Consider the following 26,711-nt stretch of genomic DNA (forward strand, 5'->3'; position numbering starts at 1 on the left):
CAGCTCCCACCCAAGCAGAGCCCAGTGCCACCAGCCACAGCCAGCAGACATTGTCCTTCAGTGCCTCTGTGGCTTAATCCCAGAGACTGCAGCTCCCCACACACAGCCTGGAAAGCAGACGTGCTGTGATGCCAGGAAAGCAACAAAACAAGTGCCAGGATCCATGACCAGCTTTGCTGCATCCTGAGCTATCAGAATCAAATGCTCAAGGAGAAGCCTAAATGCAGCAGCACTGGCAGCTGGAACAAAACCCTTCAAAGAAGAGGAAACCAAGCAGGAGCTGCTGGTTTGATTCCCAGGTGGAATTCCATGAAAGGAAGGCAGACAAATCATAGAATCATAGAATAGGGTTGGAAGGGACCTTGAGATCATCAAGTTCCAACCCCCTCTGCCATAGGCAGGGACACCTCACACTAAACCATGCCACCCAAAAATGAGGAAAGCATCCATGGGAATTGTCCACCAACCAGTTTGCAGCCTTCTCACCTAACTAACCCTCCTCTTCATGAGGCCTGGCAGCCCAGCCCATGGCACTGCTGCTCCCGGATGGCACGGGCAGAGCTCCTGCCGCAGGAATACGGAGCTATGGGAAGTTTCTGCTCTGTTCAGTGACTGTGGGGACTACCAGTACTTACACAGCTCAGAGCCTGGCCGTGCCCACCGGGCAGGTCCTGCTGCACTTCAGTGACAGAAAATGGCTTTTAGCCCATTAACAAACCAGTGCAGAGCTGTGGACTCACTCCATTCCTGCTCCTTACATTTTACAGGGCAGTCTGAGACACCCCACAACTCAGCACTGGTAACTCTCCAAGCCAAGCAAAACCCTTGGCCAGACCCAGTCCCTTCTCCTGCTTGTTAGCAAACCTGCTGGTGCCTCCAAAACCATTGAACAAAATGGGCACTGATTTCCCTTATGCTTGGAGGAGAGGCGCAAGCCTTTCCATGTCAGAAAGCTGCCAGCTCGTGTGGGGAGGTGGCAGGAAAGGCTCAGATGGCAGCAGAGGCTTCTCTCTGAGGACACCTGCAGGAATTTGGCATCCCCAAAGGAGACACCACTGCATTCTACCGCATTGATTTCACTGTTTCTAGAAAAAGGATGAGGCACAGACCCCATTTGCAGGATGAGGTTGCTCCTGGGACAGTTTGTGACCAATCACAGCAGATGAGTGAAGACCCGGTGCAGTTTAATCCCCACAAGCTCAAAACCTGATGCACCCCAATGCTAAGCACCAGGCAACTACACAAAACCCAAGCTTTGCTACAGCAAAACCATCCTTCACTCACTGATCCTTGGCCTTTAAAGATTTAGGCTGTTGGTTGAGGTTGGGCAGCAGTCCTGGTGTCTGTAAGAAGAATCACAGAACCAGAGTGCTTTGGGTTGGAAAAGACCTTAAAGCTCATCCAGCTCCAACCCCTGCCACAGGCAGGGACACCTTCCACTGGAGCAGTTTGCTCCAAGCCCCTGTGTCCAACCTGGCCTTGAACACTGCCAGGGATGGGGCAGCCACAGCTTCTCTGGGCAGCCTGTGCCAGCACCTCAGCACCCTCACAGGAAAGAGCTTCTGCCTAAGAGCTCATCTCAGTCTCCCCTGTTCTGGCAGGTTAAAGCCATTCCCCTTGGCCTGTCCCTACAGGTCCTTATGAGGAGTGCCTTTAGGCACTGGAAGCTGCTCCAAGGTCTTCCCAGAAAGGTCTGGTCTCCCCAAAGTGCAGCAGAGGTGAAGAATCCCGTCCCTCAACCTGCTGCTCACACTCTGGGGTGCAGCCCAGCCTGTGCCTCCAGTTTATCTGAGTTAATTTCTGTGCTCATCCCTCGAGAAACCATGTTAAAAAAGCAGAGGGGCCTGGAGGGGAAGCCCTACCTGCTCTGCTGCCCCAGCACAGCGATCACAAGCAGCACACCCACCCAGCGTGGGGAGCAAGCAGTAGCTTCACAGTAGATACTGAATTTGCCAAGAAGCAGGAGGGAAGTGCGAGGCACCGGCATCGGCAGGCAGTGATTTATAAAGCCGACGTGCTTTTCCAGGTCACACATGGATAGGAGCCTCACCTCCTCAGCAGGCAGGGAGCCAGGCCCATTAGCTGTCATATGCTGCAAGCCATGGTGCCAGCAGCCAGGCCCGGATCACCCAGCTTGTTTGTCAAATAAATAAGTAAAGCCACGCAGATGCAGGCAATCGGCTCTTGTTCAAGCCCCTGCTTGCCGGTGGAAGGTGAGCCAGCACATCAGATGCGTGAAAGCATGTAATGCCTAGAAGCTGCTCCTCCCAGGAGCTCCTGGAAAGAGGGATGGCAATGGGCAGGCAGGAGGCAGGCAGGAGCATTGCTCATGGGAGCAGCTCTGCTGCTGCCCAAGGCCTGCAGTGGGTGTTCTCCCACCTCCAAACATCCCAAATTCAGCCCCAGGGCTTTTGTGGTGTTACAGCCTTCGGAGGCAGAGCTGGGTGCTCTGTGAATCCCACAGAGAGCTGAGCGTTCCCTTCTGCAGGTGAGGAGCAAGCAGCAGAACAGCCTGTGCAAGGAGAGGGTGCTCCAAGGTCCGCTCACACAAGCCACAGGGCTTTTGCAATCAGCCCGTGTTAAGGACCACACTGTCATGTTGGCTGTTTGGGGGCTTTACATTAATTTTAAGAAGTTAATTTCTCATAAATTTGAATTTAATAAGGTATTTCCTCCAAATCCCATTTCCTCTGCAGACTGCAGGGATAAGCTGAGAACCACCTGCACCCAAGTCAGGCAAGAGCAGCCAGGCTGAACCACAGCAGATTGAAGGACACAAGCTCTGGAGCTGCCGGCCGCCAAGACCGTATTAACCTTTTTTCCTTCCTTCTGTTTTACCAAGTAATCCCCAGATACAGCCACTCTGCAGCAAGATGCCATTTGATATTCCTCATGGAGTCTCAGAGCCTTTCTTTCTCCTGGGATCACAAGTGGGAAAAGGTTTGTAATGCTTGTTTGACATCGCTGGAAAGTGCAATGCAGATCCCATCATTTCTGAAGCATATTTCATCCAGTTTTGAGAGAGGAACCAATTTACAGGGAGACCCAAGACATGCAGGTTGAGACTTTGAGAAGTGCTCACCAATTGTGTTGTTCCCTTTGGGTGTAGTAGGTGCCCGAGGACACCAATTTTCCAAGGAGAAGATACACGAAGGTCCTCCAAAAGAAGACACGCAACAGCTGAAGCATCCAAGCTAATCACTGATGAAAATACATCCCAAATGACACAACCTTGTGTTCTGAAGGAATGAACAAACCTGGAAGAGCCAAGGCACCATCATCATCACCAAATGTAACACAAAAGATTTTAGAGCCTGGGTGCAGAGGTGAGCACTCCTATAGAAAAAGCTTTATTCTAGTCTTTTTAGCCCATTTTGGTCCCACAAGCTGCATGTCCAGCCCAAAAAGACCAGCAAAGAGGCCAATACATGCTGCCCCATGGGACAGGAGGCTCCTCAGGTGCTGGAGCGGGGCCAGAGAAGGGCAATGGAGCTGGTGCAGGGCCTGGAGCATGAGAGAGATGGGGAATGGCTGAGGGACCTGAGGGGTTCAGTCTGGAGAAGAGCAGGCTCAGGGGGACCTGATGGCTCCCTACAAGTGCCTGACAGGAGGATGGAGCCAGGAGGGGCTGAGCTCTGCTCCCAAGGAACAAGGGATGGGACAAGAGGAACTGGCCTCAAGCTGCACCAGGGCAGGTTTAGATGGAGCTGAGGAACAATTCCTTCCCCAGAGGGTGCTCAGGCATTGGAACAGGCTGCCCAGGGCAGGGCTGCAGGCACCATCCCTGCAAGTGTTCACACAGTGTGGAGATGAGGCCTCAGTGCCATGGGTTAGGGGTGGCCTTGGCAGTGCTGGGAAAGGTTGGACTGGATGAGCTTAAAGGGCTTTTCCAACCTGGTTGATTCTGTGATTCAGAGAGGCAAGACCTCAGCCACACTGAATGTGAGCAACAAATCTTCACCTGCTACTTCCAACACCATGCCACACGGGAACCTGTCATGAGGTAATTACAAACCTGACCATTTTTACACCTAGGATACATCACTGCAGGCCACGCATGAGCAAGGCACCCACTGCTCCACAGCAGCGGTAGCAGAGCCTCCAGTGCTGGCCAAAAACGGGACCAGGAGCTGATGACCTGGGAATAAAAAATTCTTGGGCTTGCAAGCTAGGCTCTGTCGCAGCCAAGCTTGCGTGCTAGAAGTTTAAGAGGGGGGTTGTTTGCTGCCAGCTTAAAGGATTTAAGGGAAGGATTAACCATGGGCTTTGCTGATGAGGGAACGGGTGGCAAACTCTGAGCAATCCCATGAGCATGGGGAGAAGATGCAAGAGGACAGAGAAGGGGGGATGAGTCTACGATGGCAAAACCAACAGGGACAGTTTGCTTTGTGCAGTGAATTCAACCAGCACTACTCTTCTCTGCATTAACAACCTTGGTCTGCTGCCCACTAAATCCGGGACAGCCAGCTCTGGAGTGCTACCTCCACAACATGGATCATTCAGGGAGCCAAAGGTGCCCATATGCAGTAACAAGTGAGAACATTCCAGATTTCAGTCATAAGTAAAGGTGCACAACAGAGTGTGGAAGGCCTGCAGAAGGACACAGTGCTGGGAGTCCTGGCCGGAAGGAGGGAAATCCTGCTACAGAGCAGCAGGCAGCAAGGAACCACACATCAGCAGCACCAGCCGATCCAGGGTTTGTTGCCTGAATACTCCATGAAGTGTTTACAGCCAAATCAGGCTTATATCCAGGTGGACATAACAGATAAAAGCAGGAAGCAGATCTGCTCCAGATCAGCAGAGGAACACGCAAGTGGAGGGGGTCATTCCAGCAAGCACAGGGAACATACTTAGACAGATCGATGGACTTGTCTGGCAAGCTGGGGCCAGCGACAAGGGCATGCTCCCGCTGGGAGCAGCTAAACCACCCTCTCAACCCACTCCAGCTGCTCAGCAAACAGGCACGGTCCCCTTAAGAGAAAGCGCAATCAGCCCAGCTTTAGCTGGAAGAGGGCTGGGATATCGCTGAGCTCCAAGCCATGCTCTGAACCTTATCTGCTGCTTTAATACCTATCAGTGTTGATACAGATTAAAGGATTAGTCAGGATTACTGAAGGCCCCCCCTCGCTGTGGGCGATGAGGATGGGCATGGGTGCGGTGCAGCTCTGGCATTCCCCTTGCACCCACAGCCCTTTGCACTGGGAGAGAAGGAGCCTCCCAAAAGCATAGTGAAGAGGCTCCTCGGAACATCATGAGCCTTGGAACATCAACCCATCCTCAAGGGAGCCAGACTGGGCTCTCCGGGAGGAAAACAAAGCCTCACCTGCCAGAATCCCAGTAGGAGACAGGTTTGTCCCTGCGGCTGCCTACCAAAAAAGGCCATATTCCACAAGTCTTTAAGGACCAGCACCACCACCAGAAGAAATGATCCCATCACACTCCATCCAAGGCTTCCCATTCCTACCCTGGCCCAAAGCAGTCTTTCACCAACACAGCATTTGTGCAGCACTGGGAAACCGCCTGGTTAAAACCTGCTTTTGATGCTGCTCAGCACAGCTTTTAATAGGATCATTCCCTTGACCCAGTTCCCCACATGGTTGCAAAAACCCTCTGGCATCAGTGTGGGAAGAGGTGGCCAGGAGAAGGCAAGACACCTCCAGTGTACAGGGAAACTCTGGTGATCACACAAATAGGCAGGCAGGTTCCCATGCCCAAGCATACACTGAACACAGACTTTTTGTGGGGAAGCTCTCCTCTGAGATCTCCCATCTTCCAAGAGATAATAACCAAGTATCTGTGGTATTGAGAGAGCTGTCTCCTGAAACCTGGCTGGGCTGAAAGTGGTTCAGGACAACAGGTAACACTGGAGATCCAAAAGCAGAACAATACCCCAGCACTGCTCCCTCCAGGTAGGAGCCATCGAGTAGGAAGAGCATGGCAGTAGGGAGTGCAGCAGAACCTCACATCTCAGCCAGACAATCCAGGACAACCTGAGTCTAGAAGGACAAAGGCGCAAGAAAATACACTCTCCTTTTGGGTCAGTTTAGCTAGGGTCAGCACAGCCCCCGTTCACCAAATGCCATCAGATGAAGCTTTGCTTGCCCAGAGCACTAGTCGTGATTCTTCACACTTGGCTTAGGAGGGAGCAACATCCTGAGATGCAGACGGGCTTCAGCATGTGCCCACATCCCAACATTGCCGCTTTCATGTGCAAGTTGGCTTTGATGGAGATCCTACCAGTATGGAATCACCGGGCCATGTGAAAAGAGTCACACAATGGTTGAGGTTGGCAGGGACCTCTGAGGTCATCTGGTCCAACCCCCTGCTCAAGCAGGGCCACCTAGAGCAGGCTGTCCTGCTCTAGGGAGTGCTTTACATACCTGGCCTGCCTCCATCACCAATGACTCCCAGTCCAACACCTCCACACCAAATCTGCATGCTAAGCATCGTCTCAAGCATGGGAGGCTCTCAAACCACCACCCATCCAAAGGGCTTTGGAAGTCAGATACTGCTGAGACTGAAGATGGAACCAAACCTGGCTCCTCCAGTTCCCTTGCTTCCCCCACAAGGACAACGGTAGAGAATGGCAGCAGCACTGAAGCAGTCAGCACTCACATCCACATGCTAGCATCCCACATTCTTTGTGATTCAAGGATGACCCTTCAGATCAAGCTGCAAGGCCAAGGCCGTCCTCCTGCCTCCCACGAAAAGCAGCTCCTCTGCAAAGTGAAGCCCAGGCAGCTGTGCTCCAACAACCAGCTTCTGCCCACCAAAATGCCACCAGGCTGCAAATGGCCCCAGCCACATTCTGCTCATGAAAAACATACATAGGTAAAAGACTCCTCCCCACACTGAGAGGGTCTGCTGAGAGAGGACCAAAGCCTTTACAAAACATCATGTATCAGTCAAAAATACACACCTCTCCATAAGAAACAAGATCCAGAATCATGGAAAAGTTTGGGTTGGAAAGGCTCTTAAGATCATCCAGTTCCAACCCCCTGCCATGAGCAGGGATACCACACACTAGACCCTGTCACCCAAGGCTCTGTCCAGCCTGGCCTTCAACACTGCCAGGGAGGGCACATTTACCACTTCTTTAAGCAGCCTCTGCCAGGGCCTCACCACCCAGATGAAGCGTTGGACACTCAAATATCTTTCCAAGCCTAATGAGTATCCCAGTGCTGAGGTGTCCATCTCAGTCCAGTAAAAGCCAGCAGCATTTGTTCCTGAAACACATGAGCTGCAGGAGCTGCCCCTGGTGCTGGGGCACCCGCCTGCCAACAGCAGTCACCATCATAGCCCAGCACCAGGACAGGCCCATAAAGCCCCTATGGATTCCTGGCTCAGATGGAAGAGCCTGCTTTCGGTCCCACTGGGTTACAACACAAGCCAGACTGCCCATCCTGCCCCATCACCCCGGGCACCGTGGCTCCTGCCCAGCACGGGTGCTTCTGAGGAGCTCCATGGGCAGAGCCACCAAGCCTGATGGTGCTTCCAGAGTTTCTGTTTCTGGAGCCAAGAGAAGCCCCTGAAAAGGAACATGCATCCCACCACTAGGATCTTCTCCAAGTTAGTATCAAAACTGTTTATGGAGTCAAGGCAAGCCATGACTTTAATCTTCTGCCCACAGTCGATGGTGCCACACTCTGTTTGCAACCACCTCTCAATCCTGTTCCCTCCAAAGCCGCTTGTTGTTTGAACTGAGCTCAAGCACAGGCACGCTCAAGGCCTGGCTTTGTGTATTACTCAACAGGACATGACAGCCACTGATGTTCTCACCAGTAACGTCTCACCTACAAAACATGAACCCTAAGGCATGTGCATATAGATAGGTACTATCCATATTGACAGGATATGAAAGTCACCAGCCAAGAGGTTCAGAAGAAAGTCCTCACACAAGCACACTTTTCTTAATAGCACCTTAAGAGTTGTCAGCATTCAGTTAATCATGAATTGACCCCATAGAACCAATCCAAGTGCTTTGGGAGAGGCACGATACAGCACAGAGCCAGAACTGGATCCCCTGCAAGCCAGGCAAGCATGTTAAGCTTCCTGCAGCAGATCTAACTCTGCCCCCTACAAAGCAGATGGCATCCAAAGCATTATTTTGTTTCAGGGCCACACAACTTTGGAGAACACATGCTGCATGTACCTACACATCTCGTCAAGGAAGAGGCGTAGCTCCCTCTCACTGCACAAGTTGTCAAACAAAGTCACAGCATACGGACATGGGATTTCAGCAAAAACACTGCCAGAAGGAGCATGACGAGGGGGCAGAGTTAAACTGCAGCACTCAGCTCTGCACTTCCCAGGTGCTGAGAACCAAACGCTCCAGTGCTGCACCACCCTACTTTGCAGATGGTTCTTCATACAATACCTTAAAGATCATCCCTATCATGTTGTCACCAATGCATCCTCAACACCTAAAGCTGTGCCAGCTATCAGGCTTGTTATGTTAGTCACAGGATTGAATGCTAGAGGAGCAAAAGCAACTCATTGCAGGGGGTGAGGAAGATGGATGTGTGCAGCAGGTTCCAGACTGTTCCCATCAATCCAACCACGTGCACATAGATCCTTCCTCTCATGGATTTGGTCACCTCGACCACAACTCCCTGCAACTTCCCTGACCACCATAAGATCAGCTCACACAGCACATGACAAACTCAAACACTTCATAGTCCTCTAACCCCCAGCAGGAGCAACCAACTGGAGCATGTTCACTGTGCTCACTCACAAATTGCTGTACAAGAGGAAGTCCCAAAAGTGGTACCATAGTCTCAAGCAAAGATTATTTTTGGCAGCTTTATCCTAACAGTTCTCACTCCCTTAGCCTCTTCTTGAATGAAAGAACCTTTAGGAAACCAGTCCAGATGCTGGAGTATCAATAAACCAAAAAGCACTGGTACAACACAATCTTGAGGAGCCCTTTACAAATAAACACAACTTTGGGGGGTTCTGCTCAGCAGCGCCAGGCCCACACTCGGAAACCAAAACTCCACGTTCACCTCACCGGGACTCAGGAAATAAAAGCTGGTTTGGGTTATGGATCTGCAGGACAAGCACAGAAAGAACCACTCCTGCAGCTCTGCTTCCCCTAAATGGTCAAGCTACTTGTGCCACCCCATGGGGTTTTAATCACATTTTCCAAAATAACCAGGACTTACAGCTGAGCCAAACCCCAAAAGGAAAAACTTGAGCTAAGAAGCTGTTATGGGAAACTCACCATCAGCTCTAAGTGAGGGTCTGGGGAGCTGAGATTAATCTCCCATCACAGCAACAAGGTCTGTCCAAGCAAGGAGACACCCTTCACATATACCTCAGTTTGAACCCAGACACCACTCATGAGGGCTTTGAACCTCACAGTAGCATTTCTCACTCCCAGCAGCATTCACCATCAGCAACTTAGCACCACAGAACCACAAAACAGTTTGGGTTGGATGGGACCTTCTAAGACTCTAGTCCAACCCCTGCGATGGGCAGAGACGTCTTGCCCCATCATCCAACCTAGTCTTGAACACTTCCTGTCATGGAGCATCCACAACTTCTCTAGGAAACCTCTTCCAGTGTCTCGTCACCATCAGCATGAAAATATTTCTTCCTTATGGCCAATCTAAATCTCCCCTCTTTTAGTTTAAAACTGTTGCCCCTTGTTCTGTCACTGCAGGCTCTGGTAAAAGGTCTCCTTCCATCTGCCTTATGAACACCCTTCATACGTTGCAAGGATGCAATCTGTGGATTCCCAGAGCCTCCTCTTCTCCAGGCTGAAATAGCCCAGTTCTCTCAGCCTGTCTCCAGAGCAGAGCTGCTCCAGCCCTAAGACCATTTTTCACAGCTCTCCACCAGACCTGCTCCAACAGTTCCACATCCTTGTTGTGCTGGGGACCCCAGAGCTGGACACAGGACTGCAGAGCAAAGAAGGAGCATCCCCTCCCTTGGCCCACTGGCCACGGTTCTTTTGATGCAGCCCAGGCTGGCCAGGAGCCACTGGCTCCTGCCTGGGGTGATGGGAGCAGTGCCAGCTCATGTCACATTCAATCACCCACCAGTACCCACAAAACTGTGTGAGAAAGCACATGGCTTCTCCACAGGGCTGCTCTCAATCCATTCACCCCCCCAGTCTGCACCAACAGAGGGGACTGTGCCGACCCAGGGGCAGGACCTTACACTTGGCTCTGTTGATCTTCACAAGGTTCACATGAGCTCACTCTTCCAGCCCATCAGGTCAACTTCTTGAAGAAAACCACCCAATTCACACACTGCCCCAATGTGCAAGGCCACTGCTGTAACTTCAGTAACCTTCTCCTCAGCCACGCTGGCCATGGCCAGCATGTCTGGGACAACTTTCATCAACCGCTCTGCCTCACCTCCAGCTGACAGCAAGTCTTCAGCACGTTGAAGGCAGCTTATCTTCTCCCTCCTCCCACGCAGCCTGGGGCAGGCAGGAACACTAATATGATACCATTAAACTGGCAAGAAGAAACCCAACCCTCCCAAGCCACGGCCCCGTCTCTGCCCTTTCCATTCACTGCCAATCTCAGCGAGAAGCACGCTTGTCAGAAGATTTCTTGGGTTTCCTTCAGTTCTTCTGCCAAGTTCTGATTAAAATCTTCCTAAGTACTTTTCTCTTTATTAGATTCCCTAGAACTGAGGAGTAAACCGGACCCAAGAGCGGCACCGAGTGCCAGAGCTGATAGCCACCAACAGCCACGCCATCGACTCCCACACTGCCTCATTAGGATCAATGAGAAATTGAAAGTAATTCTCTTCCCTTATCAGACCATCAGCTCCCAGAGGAGACTGGTTTTTAATGGCCTTGCTCACTAGTGGGAGGCTGGAATCAGTCAGCATGTGCTGCTGAAGCACCTCTCACCAGGCATTACTTTAGTGTCATTTTGAAGCAGGATGACCAGGGAGGATGGTTCCCAAAAGGTTTTGGGTAATGCACAACAATGGAGCAGTGGGTAAGGAGCAAAGCACAGCACCATAACACAGGTCTCCATGCCCAGAAACCATGGTCCCATGTACCAAAACAGTGGTCCCCTGCCCCAGCTTAATGTGCTTTGCTTCATGATGGTGGTTTCAAATGAGGAGCCAACCTCTCATCATGGGCTCCTTGTGCTACCAGCTTGGGATCTGCACTAAATTGGATCCTGCACTTGCCCAGAAAATCTGGCTGCTTCAGTGGTCTGGAGGATGAAGCTGATGGTTTCTTGCCCAGAAACAAGTCACCTGCAAGTCTGGTGGCTCTTGTTCCTGTGGACAAGGGCTGGAGACCATGAGGACACCATGAAGATGTGGTGCATCTTAGCAGTCCTCCTTGCCAAGGGCAGCTGAGGAGAGCTGCTTCCCTGTGGGAAAGCGGATGCGTTTGACCCCAGGGCTCGAGCGTACTGGGAGTGCTGGGTATGGAGGTGGCACAGTGGGAACCCCAAAAGAGCTTCTTGCTGTTCACACAACAAGAAAAACCAGAACTGGATCTCTCGCTGCCCTCTCCAGTGTGTCTTCTGTCTTTGAAGGGCCTGCAGAGGGAGGAGCTCCTGCCAGGAGCCAAGGAGTACACAGCCTGGAAATCCCAACATTTCCACTTTTTAATGCCATGCACCTCCTCACACCCGTGGGGGAATGAGTTAACACTGAACCTGCTTAAAGGCCATGTGGGCAGGACACAAACTGGTCCAAGCTACCATTAGCTACCATTGAGTATCCCAGGGAACACCAACAGCTTCTGCTTTCGTGATCTGCAGGATGGAACAGAGAGGAGCACAGGCTGTGAGCCCCTTAAAAGCAGGGCCTTTTCCTTGGATGTTGCTCCTCCACAAACAACCCAGGCAGCAACCCAGCAAAGCCATGGCATGTTCAATCACCTTTATGCTGGAGGGTGGTTTCATGTGCAGCCTCTGCTTTTCGTGCAAGATCCAACCCCTGCAGAGCACAGCCTGAGAGCTGAACCCCCCTGCTACCAAGAGGCTTTAACTCTTCCCCAGATCAGGGCAGATAAGAAACACTCTGCTTGTGGCTGTAGGGTTCCTACCAAAAGGCTGGTTTCTTTCAAAGGCACATTCAAAGCTCAGCCCCTCCAGCTCCCTTTCCCCTGTACACAAAGCAGATTATTAATAGCCAGTGTGGAAGAAGACCATAAAATACTAAAGAGTTCCTGTACCTTGAAATGTTAATGCTAAGCAAAAAAAAGAAACCTTCCTGTTAGCAAACTGCTCAGCTCTGTGATATATACATATGGTTGCCTTCCTCTCCTTCAACCACAGAACAGCAAACAGCATCCGAAACCCTGAAATGTCGCTCTGCTCACAAGGCATCCTACAGATGCACTGGTCTCCCAGTGCTCGGGCAGGAGAGGCCTCACCAGCACAAGCCAGCTCTGCCTGATGACTTAGTTACCACCTCAAAGAGATGACTGGCACCTGGCCATCCTCCCCTTATAGGATCCTTTCCAGCCTCCCAGTGTGATCTCTCCTGGCCCCAGAGCATCCATGGCCTGGCTCTGGATCTCCCCTGTGCTTTCAAGCCTCCCTTCCACACTCGGTTGCTGGAGCTCAGCTCCAGCACTTGTGTCCTCCCTTTTCTCCCATGACTTTGTTCCCTCCTCCTTGCAATAGCCCTTGCTTGCCTCCAGCACAGTGGGTCAAGAGGACATGGAGCAGGGACCAGAGGCTGTGTGTCCTGCCAGGGAGGGTGGGCTGGGATCCCAAGCTGGCAGAGTAACACCAGCTGGAAATACTCGCTTGGAGCTGGCACAGTCACGTTAACCATGGCTCTCAGCATGGACCATGCTCGGCGTGGAACCATGAGGACAAGACAGCCCCTTTGCTGCACCAGCTGGTGACGCATCACCCAGGCACCAACACCAGCTCTAGCAGTATCCGTTATGTTTGGGACACCCTTCCCAGGGAACAAGACCCTTTTGGACAACACATCCCATGCCTCCACTGGGGAGCCACCGGGTGGGTGCTGCTTTGCCTTCTCCAGCCTGACAGACACAGGCTTGACCCCAGCAGCAAGCCCCAGCCCTGGGGTCTTCTTCGGCAGCCACCTGGCACACAGCTCGCTCCACAACAGCCACGTCCACCTGTGAACCAGAGGAGCAGGGCTGTTCCCAGCACAGGAGGCAGCGTTACCTGCAACCCAGTGAGCACAGGGAGGGACGGGGTGTTCGTTTACTTAGCACCTGGGGAAAGAAGATGGCCACTTTGCACCGGCATCTCTCACAGGGGACTGAGTTCCTGGAATGGAGCTGCTTTCTGGCTTGGGAAAATAAACACACCACCACAACCACAGGACCTGTAGCTGTAATGGTGCCTTCTTCACCCAGAGCATCTCAGGTGCTCTCCCTGACAAAGCCCACACTCATGTCTAACGGGAGCATCCCATCCGTGCAGGGATTGGTTTCCCTGTATCCAGGGGGGAAACTGAAGCACAGAGGCTCTTGCATTCACATCCAGGAGGGGCAGCCATAACCAAGAGTGCCGACAGGTCCTCTTGCTCCCTCAGAACCAGATGAAAGCGCTTTTGAGTCACATGGTGTCCCATTCCCTTGATGAGACTTAAAATGTGGTGACCTCCATGTCACAACCAGTATTCAAGTTCAGCCTGCAAAGCAGGTGAGCTCTCCACATCACTCACTGCAGCACACTCCAAGAGACCCCATGAGAGTATGGGCCAGACAGCATCTTAAAATAAATCCAGACAACTCACTGAGGTTTAAACCAATTTCAGTGTCAAGCACAGGGGAAACATCAGCAGATATGAGCACAAGCCATTACCACACCATATAAAAGCTCTGTGGTCAACGTCTTCCTGCAAAGGGATCTATCCTGTCTGCAGCGGGTGGGGATGGAGCTGGCACCAATCAGCTAGCCAGGGGCAAGGCTGGGAGCATGGGACAAGGAGAGACAGACAGCACAGGCACCATGCGTCCTCCTGGGCTGAGTGGTGCTGGCCAAGGTCACTGCAAGTCCCGCGAGAGGCAAGGCAGAGCCCCTGACCCCTCACACCACAGCAAGGTCCCGGCAAAACCCCCGTGTGCAGCCCTGGCAGCACCAGCACTGCCGTGATCCCAGCCCTGTCCCTGCGCCAGCTGCGACCTGAGCTCACCCCAGAAAACCCCGGCCACATTTATTTACACCAGCTCCATCTCTGATCTAGTCCGTGGGCAGGAATGAGTAACAGGGACAGGAATATCTCCAGCAGATGTTGTCACCAAATACAACACAGCATCGGGCTGCTGGTGCCTTTAAATCATTTCAGAGCCCGGAGATTCCTTTCCAACCCTGGGCTGCCCTCCCCAGCTCTGTGACTCCAGCTGCTGGCTCCACATCTAGGAGGCCTGGGGTGACTCCCAATGAGTCCCGCCTCAAGCTCCAGGTGTTGATTATCAAGAAGTAGGAACATCACAAAAAGTCACCCCAAAAAGTCTACTGCAGTGGCCTTTTATCCTGCACACAGGTGCTGCCTGCTATCAGCTCAGAATATTCAGGTGGCCTTTCACTCAACACATCTCTGATGTTGCCTGCACACAAGGACACACAAGGAGGAAGGACTTCACAGCTCCAGCCCAAAGCATCCTCAAAAACAGTGGCAGAGCAAAGCAGCGCTGTGTTTGCATGACAAACATCAGTAAATCAGTGGCACAGAAGATGCCAGGCCTGGAGAAAACAAGGAGAAGGCAGTGAATACCCTACAAGCCAGAATTCACAAGCAGAGGAAGGGCAAAGCAGGCAATGCTTTGCTTCACAGCCCTTCCCGAGGCCTCCCCACTGCTGGTGCAGGAGCAGCTTTGCTCATTAGCGGGTTATTCCTGGCAAACTCCCCCTGCATCAGCTCCCGGCAGGGCCGTGGGAGCAGGCGCCAAGTTTTGAAGCCTCCGGGGTCACACAGCGCTCCAGACGCATGGATCTTCCTTTAAAGAAATCTCACTGTGCAGATAAATGGTGCTGGGTAACAGGGGTCATTAGGCTAATAAGCAGCCAGCGCCAGCCTGGGAGCAAAGCAACAAACATGAGAGTCTACCCGAGCCAGTCAGCCTCAAAATCGGACCCATCTCAAGCAGTTCCCATCTCCACGGGAGGAGAAACCAGGTCCATGAGTCAGCAGCACTGATCACCCCCAGCCTTCCCATCAAAATCTCTAACCAGAGCACTGGGGGTGGGCAGATCTGCAGGTCAACTGCACCAAGGAACTGGTGCAAGAAGAAGCCATCCCCTCTCTGCCAGCCCCCTCACTAGCGTTGTCATTCTGCTTCCATCTTCAGGAATGGGAGACGTTTTCTCCACTTCTTATCACTCTGTCCTTGGTGCAAGTCCTGCTTCCCGCTCCAGCAGAGACCGGGCTGTGTTTCAGCACAATGATCCATTAAACAGGATACAGCAACGCCGGATGGGCATCAAAACTAACTCACTCCTTAACTAATCCTCCCCAGCACTGCCAGCCAGGAGAGCAAACAGCGAGAGAGGCAATTTTTCCTGTATAAAAGCTTCCGAGGTGGGATCAGCTGAAGCTCTCGGCCTGCTACATCTAGTGGTTAGAAAAAAAAAGAAAAAGCCCACATATAAATAACCTCTCAGCAGGAGCCAAAACTCAAAGACTAACCCCATGGTTTTAAGTGAACGAGGCCAATTTCCTCCTTTGTAGCTCTTGACACATGTTGGCTGCGTGCCCCCTTCTTGCCTTGTTCCTAGAGCAGAAGGCTCTGGGCGGCGGGTCCAGGGACGATAAGGAAACGAGTGGTGTAATTCCCAAGGCCTCCCCACACAGCCCTGTCAGCAGCTCTGGAGGCGGCTGATTCCAGCATGGCTGGAGAGAAGAACCCACAACAAGAGGAGCAGGCAGGAGCCGGCAGCTGCCTGCACCCCCTGCCACTTCCTTTGGGCTGCCAATGCTGCTCCGGCTGCCATTCTTTGGAAAGAGCCGACCCCATGGAGTGAGGGGTGGGAAACTGCACTGAGATGGCAAGAAACTGGCTTCTGCCCAGGGCTGTCAGTATGAGCAGGTCCCTACCCAAAGCACTAGGCTTCCCACATGCCTTAAAAATCCCTGCAGAAAACAGCAGAGCTCTGAAGGATGCAGAGGGAGCTTTGGGGTGGCTGTAAAGCAAAAATTCTTTTGACCAAACTCCCTCCATTAGGAGTTTCTCTGCCCAAACTCTGACCTCAAGACAAGGAAACCCACCAGGCACTGCACCTCACATCTGGGTCAAAATCACAAACACATCTTTGAAACACGAGGCTGGGACAAGCCCACGACACCCCATCACAGCCCCACATCATAGAATCACAGAATGGTTTGGACTGAATGGACCTTAATTCTCATCCAGTTCCAACCCCTGCCACAGGCAGGGACACCTTCCACTGGAGCAGCTTGCTCCAAGCCCCTGTGTCCAACCTGGCCTTGAACACTGCCAGGGATGGGGCAGCCACAGCTTCTCTGGGCACCCTGTGCCAGCACCTCAGCACCCTCACAAGGAAGAGCTTCTGCCTAAGAGCTCATCTCAGTCTCCCCTCTGGCAGGTTAAAGCCATTCCCTTGTCCTGTCCTTACAGGCTGTTGTTAAAGGTCCCTCTTCAGCTTTCTTTTCAGCCCCCTTTGGGTATTGGAAGACATCAAACAACTCCAATTCCCAAACCACCTCCCTAAATACAGAGTTCATCCTCAACTCACTGGGCATCTATTCTCAGAGCAGCCTGGGTTTTGCCAAAACCTTGCACCAAATGTCTTGACATGTGGAGTGGGAAAAGCTGCTCTGCTGTGTTGGGTTTTTCTGCAAGCACAGAAGGTGCCCAGCATACAGAGGGCTTGAGCCCTCAGCACAGCAGCTCCCTGCTCCCACACCATTCCTCAGGGAGCTCGGTGGTCAAATCCCAGTTGAACCAGTTTGTACTGAGCAAGACACAAAGAGCTGCCAGTAGAGGGTGAGATCAAGTCCTAAAAGGATGCATGGACAGGTCTGGGCAACGTGAAGCAGCCTGCACTGATGCGACCATCAGCTAGTGAAGGAGAGGACAAGCACTAAGGGACAGCAAGAAGCTGGTGATGGCCAAGACGCTGCGACAGAAGATGCCAGAGCAGAGCTGGAGCCCTTTACACACACTAGCAGAGTGATGTTAAGCAGCAGCACAGGATGAGCAGCTACATCTCCACAGCCACATTCCATGAGCTACCTCCATGTTCAGGTTGGAGCCAAGCCCATGGTGGTCTCCAGGCTCTGCACAGAAGAGCATCACCCTCCAAGGTGCAAAGCTGGAAGCAAATACAATATATAATACACAGAAATGTCCCCAAGAGAGTCTACAGCCAACTCCTGCTGGGCTTGCACCTAAGAGAGCTAGTGCCTTCTAGGAAGATCTCACCACTTCAAGCCAGAGTCATGCAAACACCTCTTCACCTGAACCCTCACTGCTCCATCAACCACCAAGTCTCATCCCTTCCACCAAAAATTACTGAAAAAGAAGAAGCAGATGTGATTTGATTCTAGGTAAAGAATGAATGGGTGGGAGACACCCAGCACTGGGGGGTAATCCCATGTCCTGGTCAGGCTGGCACAGTCGCAGCTTATAGGAAAAGCACGGACACCATGCAAATTTGCCTCTATGGGTTTAGGGAAAGAATGTCAGCACAGATAACACCACAGCCACACTGCAAACCACTGGACAAGAGAGCAGCAGCAGGAAGAGTCCAAGGATGTATTTTGGGGGACTATTTCTTTCTTCGGAGCTGCCATCAGCACCACCTCCAGCACCATGCTGTCCTCCCACAGCACCAGCAGTGTACGTTCACATCAGCTCTAGGGCCCATCCACTGCAGTGTTCCCCACCTTACAATGTCCCCTTCCTATTGGGCCACCCAAAGCACGTGCAGGCCATACCCACACTGTGGGTCAAATCCAGGGCACAAACTGCACCGGTGGCTTTTGCCTCCTCTCCCGCAGGGGGCCAGGACTGAACCCAGCCTCCTTGCTGCCCAAAGCCGCAGCACACATGACACAGGGAGGCTCTGAGGGGAGCTGAGCCTCAGCGGGCTCTCCTTGCCCTTCCCATGTTTGCGGCAGTGTCGCATCTGGGCACTCGTTGCAAGAGAAGAGAGGGGAAAAAAAGAGAAGACAAAAACCCGCCTCCTGCTCTGAACAACCTCTCCATCACAACAAAGCCGGAGCGGCAGCCAAGAGCCGGGAGCCTCTTTTGTCTAATGCTCACCGTGCCCTGGGCAGGCCGGTGCCGCAGCGCGGGCGCAGGCAGGGGGCCAGGCACAGCACAGGGTGAGAGGAGCTGGGGCGGCTCAGCCCCACGGGAGTGGCTGTGGGGCAGGGGGGGCCGGGGCTCCCCAGCCCGGCCGGCACCGCTTCCCCATACACGGCCATTTTGCTGAGCACAGCGTCTCACCCAGAGCAGGCGTTCCCTGTGAACCAAGCCTCAGCTCCAGGATGCCCAAGGACTCACGGCTTGCTGCTCGACACCGCAGGGACAGACCCAGTTGCTGGTCCACACGCTCCAGACGTGCTGCATTAGCACAGGCTCGTTTCCCTCACTGTTGCAAAAAGTACTAAGCTCTCACTCCTGCCCTAAATGTCTTCTGGGGCTCCAACAGCCTTGGCTGGTGCAAGGAGCTGCCCAGGTACCAAAGCACAGCCCAAGGCAAACCTGCGCTAGGTGCTCAACGCACCCCAGAGAGCCTGGCAGGTCTCAAGAGGGTTACTGCCAACAGGAGTCATCAGGACAAGCCCCATTCCTGGCAAAGTTAACCTTGTGTCCCAGCACAGAGATAGCATCAGGCTCCAGGAGGGTACATAACAAGCCAGGGCAAGCCACAATAGGAGGCGGGATATGGCCAGATAAGCACCTAGAAAAGGGGTGTTTGGGATCTTTGGATCCCAAGGCTTCACCCCAGGAAGCAGCAACCAGAGGAGCCGTGTGGTCACACTGGCAAAATATATTCTGTCGAGCCCATGGGCTGTGTCCACAGGCTCTATCATTGTCACAATGTCAGGTAAGCGTCACCTTGTCCTGTGTCAGACACAAGGTGCAAGGGTGATCTCGCCCATGGACACCACACCAGCTCAAGCAGCTGCTGACACGAAAGGGTGGCCAAAACTCCAAAATCAAAGCTCTTTTCTACACCCAGAAGGACTGGGAGCTGCAAAATCTTACAGTGAGATATTTAAAGAGCACAAAAGCAGAAGGAGGGGCAAAGAGTGAGCTGACTGTGGCACCGAGGCACCTTGTTCAAGGAAAAATACTCACTGCTAAAGTGCTCTTTAATCCTCAAGGAAAAATAGTCTCAGCTAAAGTGCTCTTTAATCCAGCCAAGGAGATCCAACAAAACCTCCTGGCTGGAGGCTGACTGCTCAGCATGCACGTAGGTATGGGGAGGTCATCTACCCCAGGCTGAAGCTGGTGAAGAAAGAGACATTCTCTCTTTCTTCATCCCCAGATGGAGACCAGCCTCCCTGCCTGAAACGGAAGTGGGAGCAGCACAGGGTTAAGCAGAGGACAAGCTGCTAGAGACCAAAGGTTGGGCTGAGTCACAATGTGGCTGTTCCTGTTTCAGTCTGAGCAAGTTTCTTTCTTCCCAGGCAGGGTTTGTCCCCAGGCCTGAAGGAACCAGCCGCCTTCGTCCCCCTCTACTGCTGCTGCCCTCCACCACTGGCTCTTCACTTGTCCTTCAGACTCCACACTGGGCATCTCTGCAGCTCCCAGGAAACAGGAAGAGCTCAACACCACTGCCCACCTCCACCTCATCAGCCACTGGCCCATCCTCAGGCTCTTCCTCAAGATATAAAACTGCTTTCCTACCTCTCATCATGCAGACAGCTTTCTTCTCCTCACCCTCAGCTTTCCCGAACTGAATGAATCCATCTAGCCAACAAAAGAGAGCTGATGGCTCCTCCCGAGTGCAAATGTGACACCATTTCCTGCAAATCCAGACCTTAAATCACTTCTCAAAACACGGCTGTGTTTGCATCCATGTGGGTGCACCAGAACCTGGACAAGTGAAACAGCAGAACCATCCTTACAGGGTATCTGTACAAAGATGACAGAACAGCATGGAAAGGAAGGGACCTTAAAGCTCATCCAGCTCCAACCCCTGCCACAGGCAGGGACACCTTCCACTGGAGCAGCTTGCTCCAAGCCCCTGTGTCCAACCTGGCCTTGAACACTGCCAGGGATGGGGCAGCCACAGCTTCTCTGGGCACCCTGTGCCAGCGCCTCAGCACCCTCACCGGGAAGAACTTTGACCTGCTGGTCATGCAGCCCAGGATACAACCAGCTTTCTGGGCTGCAAGGGCACAGCAACAGCTCATGTCCAATTTATCACCCACCAGTACCCCATGGTCTTTCTCCACAGGGCTGCTCTTAATTCATTCATCCTCAACTCTGCACCAACAGCAGGGATTGCCCCAACCCAGGTGTAGGACCTTGCACTTGGCACTACTGAACTTCATAAGGTTCACATGGGCCCACTCCTCCAGCCTGTCAAGGTCCATGTTGTTTGGTCCCTCTCTTCATAATCCCCACCTCACTTTGGCAATTCTATGAGCAAAGGGTTTCTGCAGCTGCATCAGTGGAAGACATAAATCTTTAACACAAAAAGCACAAGCAAAGCCATGCAGGGCACAACAAAAGGCCCAGTCAGCTCCCACAGTTTTCACAGTGGCCAGCAGCAGATGGCTATGAAGGAATGTAACAGCCAAACATGTTGAGATATTTTCCAAACCACTTCCCAAGCTCCAGCCCTCCTAGGGCTTTTTCCAAAAGACACTGCCCTGTACACCCGACCATGGGTTCCTCCTCCACAAATCCACCCAGGTGCCCCAGAGCATTGGTGAACTTCCAGCATCCAGTTTCTGCAGCAGCATTCAAGTCCACCATGCAAAAGAGCACCTGCTCCTCTTCCTGGTTTCATTTACTCTGCTTCCACTGCCAGAAAGGACAAGGCTACAACACGTCACCTTCATACCACTCCTTCATCTTACAGGCTTCAGTCACCTGCTCCAAGAGCCTTCCCCTTGAGCAAAGGAAGCACTGACCTACTTAGCAGCTCTTCTCCCATGGCTGACCATCCCCACCAGCCTTTTCTCCATGTATGCTCTTTTTGTGGATGTTAAAAATAGGCTCAGCAACTCTCCCAATCCCACTGAGCATTCCCCACACAACCCTTCTTGGTGCACAGCACTGGGATCCCCATGCCAAAACAGAACCTCTCCCAGCGAGCCCCCAGATACAAACACAGCAAACCTGCACCCCCGACACCCCCAGCCACCCTCCCCACACCCCAGCACCAGGGCTCAGCCACCCCAAATGCACACCCCACGCACAGCAAACGAGTGTCTTCACAGGCCTGGACCAGCAACACCACGAGGGCAGCTGGTGCGGGGAGCTTCTGCTCCAAGCATGAAGAACTCCAAGCACTCAACGTGTTCCCCATCTGCCCACGGCAACCACCGCACTTGAGATCACTAAGAAACAAGCTCACTCTGCTCCGGGCGGCTGCATTCAGAGCTGGCTGCACAGCCCCCAGAGCCAGGCACCGCTCGGACAGACAGACAGCTGTTCACTGGAAGGGCTCTTTGTACCCCTGGTGACCTGGAAAAGCAGCTTCACCAGCTCAGCATCGCTGCTGCACGTCAGCAAGGAGCGACATGTACAAACATCACCCACAGCAATCTGTCATCCCGAGGCTGAACGTCACAAGTGGGACAAAGCCCAGATACCAACAGCAGACCAAGAAATAAGGCAGTGACTCCTGTCAGCCCTTCACCTTGTACTTGTCTACACACCCACAGGGATCCCACATTTGCTAACATGTTAAGGTCTCCTCTCTGCAAATGATGCAACCACAGAGAAATAAACTCCCCCGGGAGCTGCAGGGAGCTTTCACACAGGACTTAAAGCCACCAGGAAGCAGAGCATGGTGGACAACAGACACGGCCCTGTCCCATTAGGAGCTGCAGCAGGCACAGGACTAGGACATCACCTTCATATTAACCCAGGTTCCTCCCACAGGAGCCGAACAGGCTCAGACCTGCTTGGCACAGACACAGCACTGAAGAAACCAAGTCCCCGAGGGCAGGGCAGGCTGGTGCCCTGACGCACGGTGGCTGCAGGCTGTTTGCTGGTGCACAGCTTGACCAGTGCCCTCCCATCGCCACATCCAGACCACCAGCCAAACCATCTCCACACCAGAACCAGGGGGCACCAGCCATACATGAGGGCTGGCCCCCAAGAGCACAAGACACATGGTCCTGCTGCAAGCTCCACAGCGGCACATCCCAGCACAGACGGGATCACCAGAGTCAAGCAGCAATGTCGCTTCCACCCACACCCCAACACCTCTCTTACCTTCTCCGACTTCACCTTTTTCAGCTGTCGGCACTCGCTTTCCCCGTCCTCCAGCTCCGACTTAACTCCCAAGGGATTGAGTGCAGCTCCCGTGTCAATAGCTATACTCCCAAGCTGCTCGGCAGCAGCAGGCTCTGTCCCCTGGCCCCCATCATACTGTCCCACCCTCACTGCCAGGGCCAGGGGCTGCAGCACGCTGGGCTCCTTCTCCGATGCAGCCCCTGCACCTTCACTCCTTTCCTTCTTGCTTTTGGACGAGCCGCCCTCCTTCTCCTTCTTGGAGCCGGCCACGCTGCGAGATGCCTTGGCCGATTTCTCTGAGCCCTTCGGGGTGACGGCAGGCACCAAGCTGCCTGAATTCGCACCATCCCCAGAACGTCCTTGAGCCTCCTTCTTGCCACCAGCTCCCTCGTTGGGAGTGAACAAGGAAGTCCCTGGGGCTGGCTTGCCACTGTCCTTGCCAGTCTTGCTCCTTTTTGACTTGGATTTGCCCTCCTTGCCCTGCGGGCCCGGCACTGGGCTCACAAACTTGATGTTATCCGGCAGGGTCGCCACCGCGTTGGGTGCCGGGAGCCCCACCTCTTTGGAGCCCGACATTTCCAATTTCTGCTGATCCTTCTCCAAATCAGCGTCCAGGTCAATGATGAGATTCCCTACGCCAATGTCCCACTCATCCCCGCTGTCGTACGTCTCAACCGGGTTCGCATCGATTCCTTTCCCTCCGGAAGCTCCGCTGCTCAAGGACATCTTAGAGTTAACAGCCCCTCACAGTTCAAGGTTCTTCCCTGCCTCCACACCCTGGGGGTCACCTACGTCCTTGGGGGGCTTCCAGTGGTCTGGGTCTGCCCAGGTGACGGCATCGCTGCTGGAAAGGAGAGCAAAGAGAACAAGGTTACACACGAAATGCCCAAGCAGGCAGAGCTGAATGTCAGAAGAGCCACACGTGCAGGCAAGAGCAGTCCCGGGCAGGGTGAAAGCCCTCAACCTCCCACATCCCCATCACAACAGCACGAGGCAGCATCTTCCTGCTCCCTCCCCCAAGGCTGGGGCTGCTCCTCAGCCATCCCCGCAGCAGCAGCAGCCATCTGGCACTGGTCCCTTGATCAATACCAGCCCTGGCAGGTCACAGCTCTCGGCTCCACAAGACATTACTCACACGTTTCCCTGCTTGCCATTTCCTTCTGAATTATCGAGTGCTGCCCTTGGGAGGGAGGATTGATTCCTCTCCTGCTGATGCCACTCGGGGGGAGGGCTCCTGTCCACACCAGAGCCACTTACTTGCCAGGGAAGTCAAGTGCTTTGGTGGGAAATAAATCCCAAGTTTTCAAGCACCTGTGACACTTGGGACACATCGAGCATCTGCTGAAGGCCAAATAGGAGCAGGAAGTGCAGGGTTTCCATCCTGCAGCTCCAAGCAGCACAACACTGCTCCAGTTTTGGGACATTAAACTACTGTCACCTTCAGCATGATGAGCCTGCTGGCTTCGAATGATGGGAAACTGAGACACAGCTACACAGGTACTGGTCTTAGCTGGGAAGAGAGGGATCAGCCCTACCTGCCTGCGCCATGGCAGACCCCACAGAGCCCAAAAGTTCTACTCCCAGCTTCCCCAGGGCAATGAGGGAGGAAAACAAAACAGACACCCACACACAACGTGGAAACACCAGAGCCCTCACTGGGATTAGCTCCTGGCAATTACACTGAGACACAATTAACACATGAAACAGCTTCTCCCCAGCAGCCACCCAGCCAGGTCTTTGGCCCCAGGTTCTTGGCCCCAGCCACTGGCTTTCCAGATTGCTTAAGAACTCCTTGAGTACCCATTTGGATGCAGCTCCTCTCCACAAGCACCATTCCACCTTTCCCCAACAAGCTCCAGGCCTGCCTGCTCCCAGTACTATTTATGAGCAACACTTCAAAAAACAGGTGACTTAGAGAAATGAGAAGGAAAAACAAGAAAAAAAAACTCTACACAGGCACAAATGTCTTCAAACCCAGCAGGCAGGAGCCTGGAAAGCAGCTTCATGGTGCGTTTCCAGAGATGCAAACACTGTAGAAATGCCAGGGATTCTTTCATCAGACAGGCTGCCACAGCCAGACCATTTTCCATCTGCTCCCCTCAGCATCCTCAGCTCCGTATAGCTAATAATCTCCTCTCTGACAGGTCATTACGAAGATTTTTAACCCCAGGAGCTAGGGGCTAGCATCAAGCTGGAAATGAAAAGCACTGACCTCTCATTTCAGTGGCAGAGAAAGTGCCGAATCAGGAGATCACTTTGTGCACTGGCATCACTAACGGCTTCCCAAAGCCACCCTGTAGGTTTCTACCGTCACCTTCTCCTCTTCCTCTTCTTGCCCCAGCACTCGCTCCCCAGCCCCAAGCCAGGGCACCCAGCCCAACCTGCCTCTCCAGAGCCTCCCTCCAAACCACAGATGGGGCCAACAACCAGCAGTGACCATCTCATCTCTGCACGGTGCAAAGCTCTGTGGCTGGTGCACAGCCAGCTCCCTTTGTGCCATGGATCCACTCTGATTCCTTTGTCTGGGTGGGCAGAGCTGGGAACAAGGTGGATGAACCCAATTTTTATCTGCTAACAGCCCCTTCCCAGCCAAAAGCTGTGACACAGCATCCAGCCACAACCCTGCTGGATCAACACATGGGATGAGGCTCAGGCTCCAACTCCAAGAGCTGTCACCCAGGGCTGGAGCATGCCCAGGGCCACAGCCAGCTCAGAGCAGAGGGACAAACCAGCCTCACAGTCACAGCAGGATGACAGACAACCCACAGGGTTGTGTTGCAACAGGCACAGCACCTCCTTGACGCCGGTTTGGATGGCTCCCAGCTCACACAGGGAGCTCACCTTGCTGTATGTGTGTGTATATACATGCACATATACATAAAGAATATTTATATATACAAGAAATAAGGAGAGCAGATGAGCAGGACTCGGGTCTGGAACTATGCAAAGAGCAGCAGCGTTTGCCAATTCCTACCACAACAAAAGGAAGAAGGAGCCCAGAAGGCCGCTGGGTCTCTAGTGATTAGAGAGCCAGGAACAATCAAAGGGCTCGAAAACAAGAAGAGAAAAAACATTCACCCTACGAGGCGTCGAGGGAGCCCCAGCTCAGCTAATGCAGAGGGAAAGGAACCGCAAACAGGACAGACGAGAACAGGCTGGATGTGCAAGTGGAGGAAAGGCACGTCGAGCCACAGTGGGGCAGGGAGCTCTGAAGGTGCAGCTGCTGAGGAGGGAGCAGGGCAGGAACTGGGCCTGAAGGTGCGACCTGATACACAGTCTGGGGGGGGGGGTTCCCCTGAACATCATCCACAGCACATGGCTCTGCAGCACAAACCCCCTCCCTCAAACTCCCATCCCATTTCTCCAAAGAGCCACTCTTGCAGGCTCAGTCTCTACAGCAGGAGGAGTATTTTGTGTCCCTCAACCAAGCAAGTCCCCACAGGGACCCACCATGCCACTGTGATTTTGGGTGGATAAGAACCCCCGGCTACCGCAGCCCCGTGGCCCAGATAAGGTCTTTTTCCCACTGCCTGGTTTGCCCAAGCTGGAAAAGTGCCGGATGCCATCCGGATCCTCCCCACTCCCCTGCTGGGGGTGGGTAATGCCACCACAAGTCACAGCATCTCAGAGAACAGACTGAGGAGATTGATTCAGCTCTAAACGCGTCCTTCCCCTTACCTCCTGCCACGGCAGGATTGATCCCCGCGCAACATGAAAAGCATGTGCTCACTTGTTGGCCTGGAGACCTGCCAACAAAGCATTTTAAGAGCAGTCCTGGAGCGCAGATCCTACAAGGAGACAGCTTTCTGCTTGGGAATGCTGCACACACACAGCACCAGACATGAATAATTCAGCTCCATTAGGTGCCGAGACCTCTACAATCCGCATCTAGGGGCTGGGAGGGAGCCAAGCATATTAAGAGACAAACCTGAAAGTTCACTTTAGAGCTGCAAACACACCTAGAGAAAGCTATTCAAACAGAAGAGCTCACCTTTGAAAGGGAGCGAGGAAACCGCACGAGCCCACGGCTCTTTGTGCTAAAGCATGTGCAGGATGCTGGGCACTGAACCCGCCGAGCCCGCGCCGCCCCAGCCTTTCCTGCCAGGTACTGCAGGCCAAGAAACCAAACTGGGACAGGACTGATCGCCCAAGGGAAACGAGCTGCAGAAGAAAGCTCTTCTGGCAGCAAGCAGCCCACACGCAGGGAGCCTGTCTCATACCCATGTGCTCCAGCCTGCAGCGCTCCAGGATCAGCCTCTGGTGGCTTCCAGACATGACCGACTGGCAATTTTCACCCTGATTAACTTTCAGGAATGCCCGCAAGAAGGAGCGGCGAAGGCGATGG

General features: G+C 53.3%; 1 protein-coding gene across 3 annotated transcripts in view; it reads right to left on the minus strand.

The window, feature by feature from the left end:
• Nucleotides 1–26,711, minus strand: part of ZNF609 (zinc finger protein 609) — a 68,754-nt gene that overhangs the window by 31,263 nt on the left and 10,780 nt on the right. For 2 of the 3 annotated variants that reach the window (XM_034066056.1, XM_034066058.1), the window contains exon 2: nt 22,346–23,210. In XM_034066056.1, the coding sequence (XP_033921947.1) occupies nt 22,346–23,092 (747 nt within the window). In that variant the 5' untranslated portion in view covers nt 23,093–23,210. The remainder of the gene's footprint in view (nt 1–22,345; nt 23,211–26,711) is intronic. The other variant, XM_034066057.1, reaches the window with a different exon arrangement.

Source organism: Melopsittacus undulatus, chromosome 9 (assembly GCF_012275295.1).
Source record: "Melopsittacus undulatus isolate bMelUnd1 chromosome 9, bMelUnd1.mat.Z, whole genome shotgun sequence".
Lineage (NCBI taxonomy): Eukaryota > Metazoa > Chordata > Aves > Psittaciformes > Psittaculidae > Melopsittacus > Melopsittacus undulatus.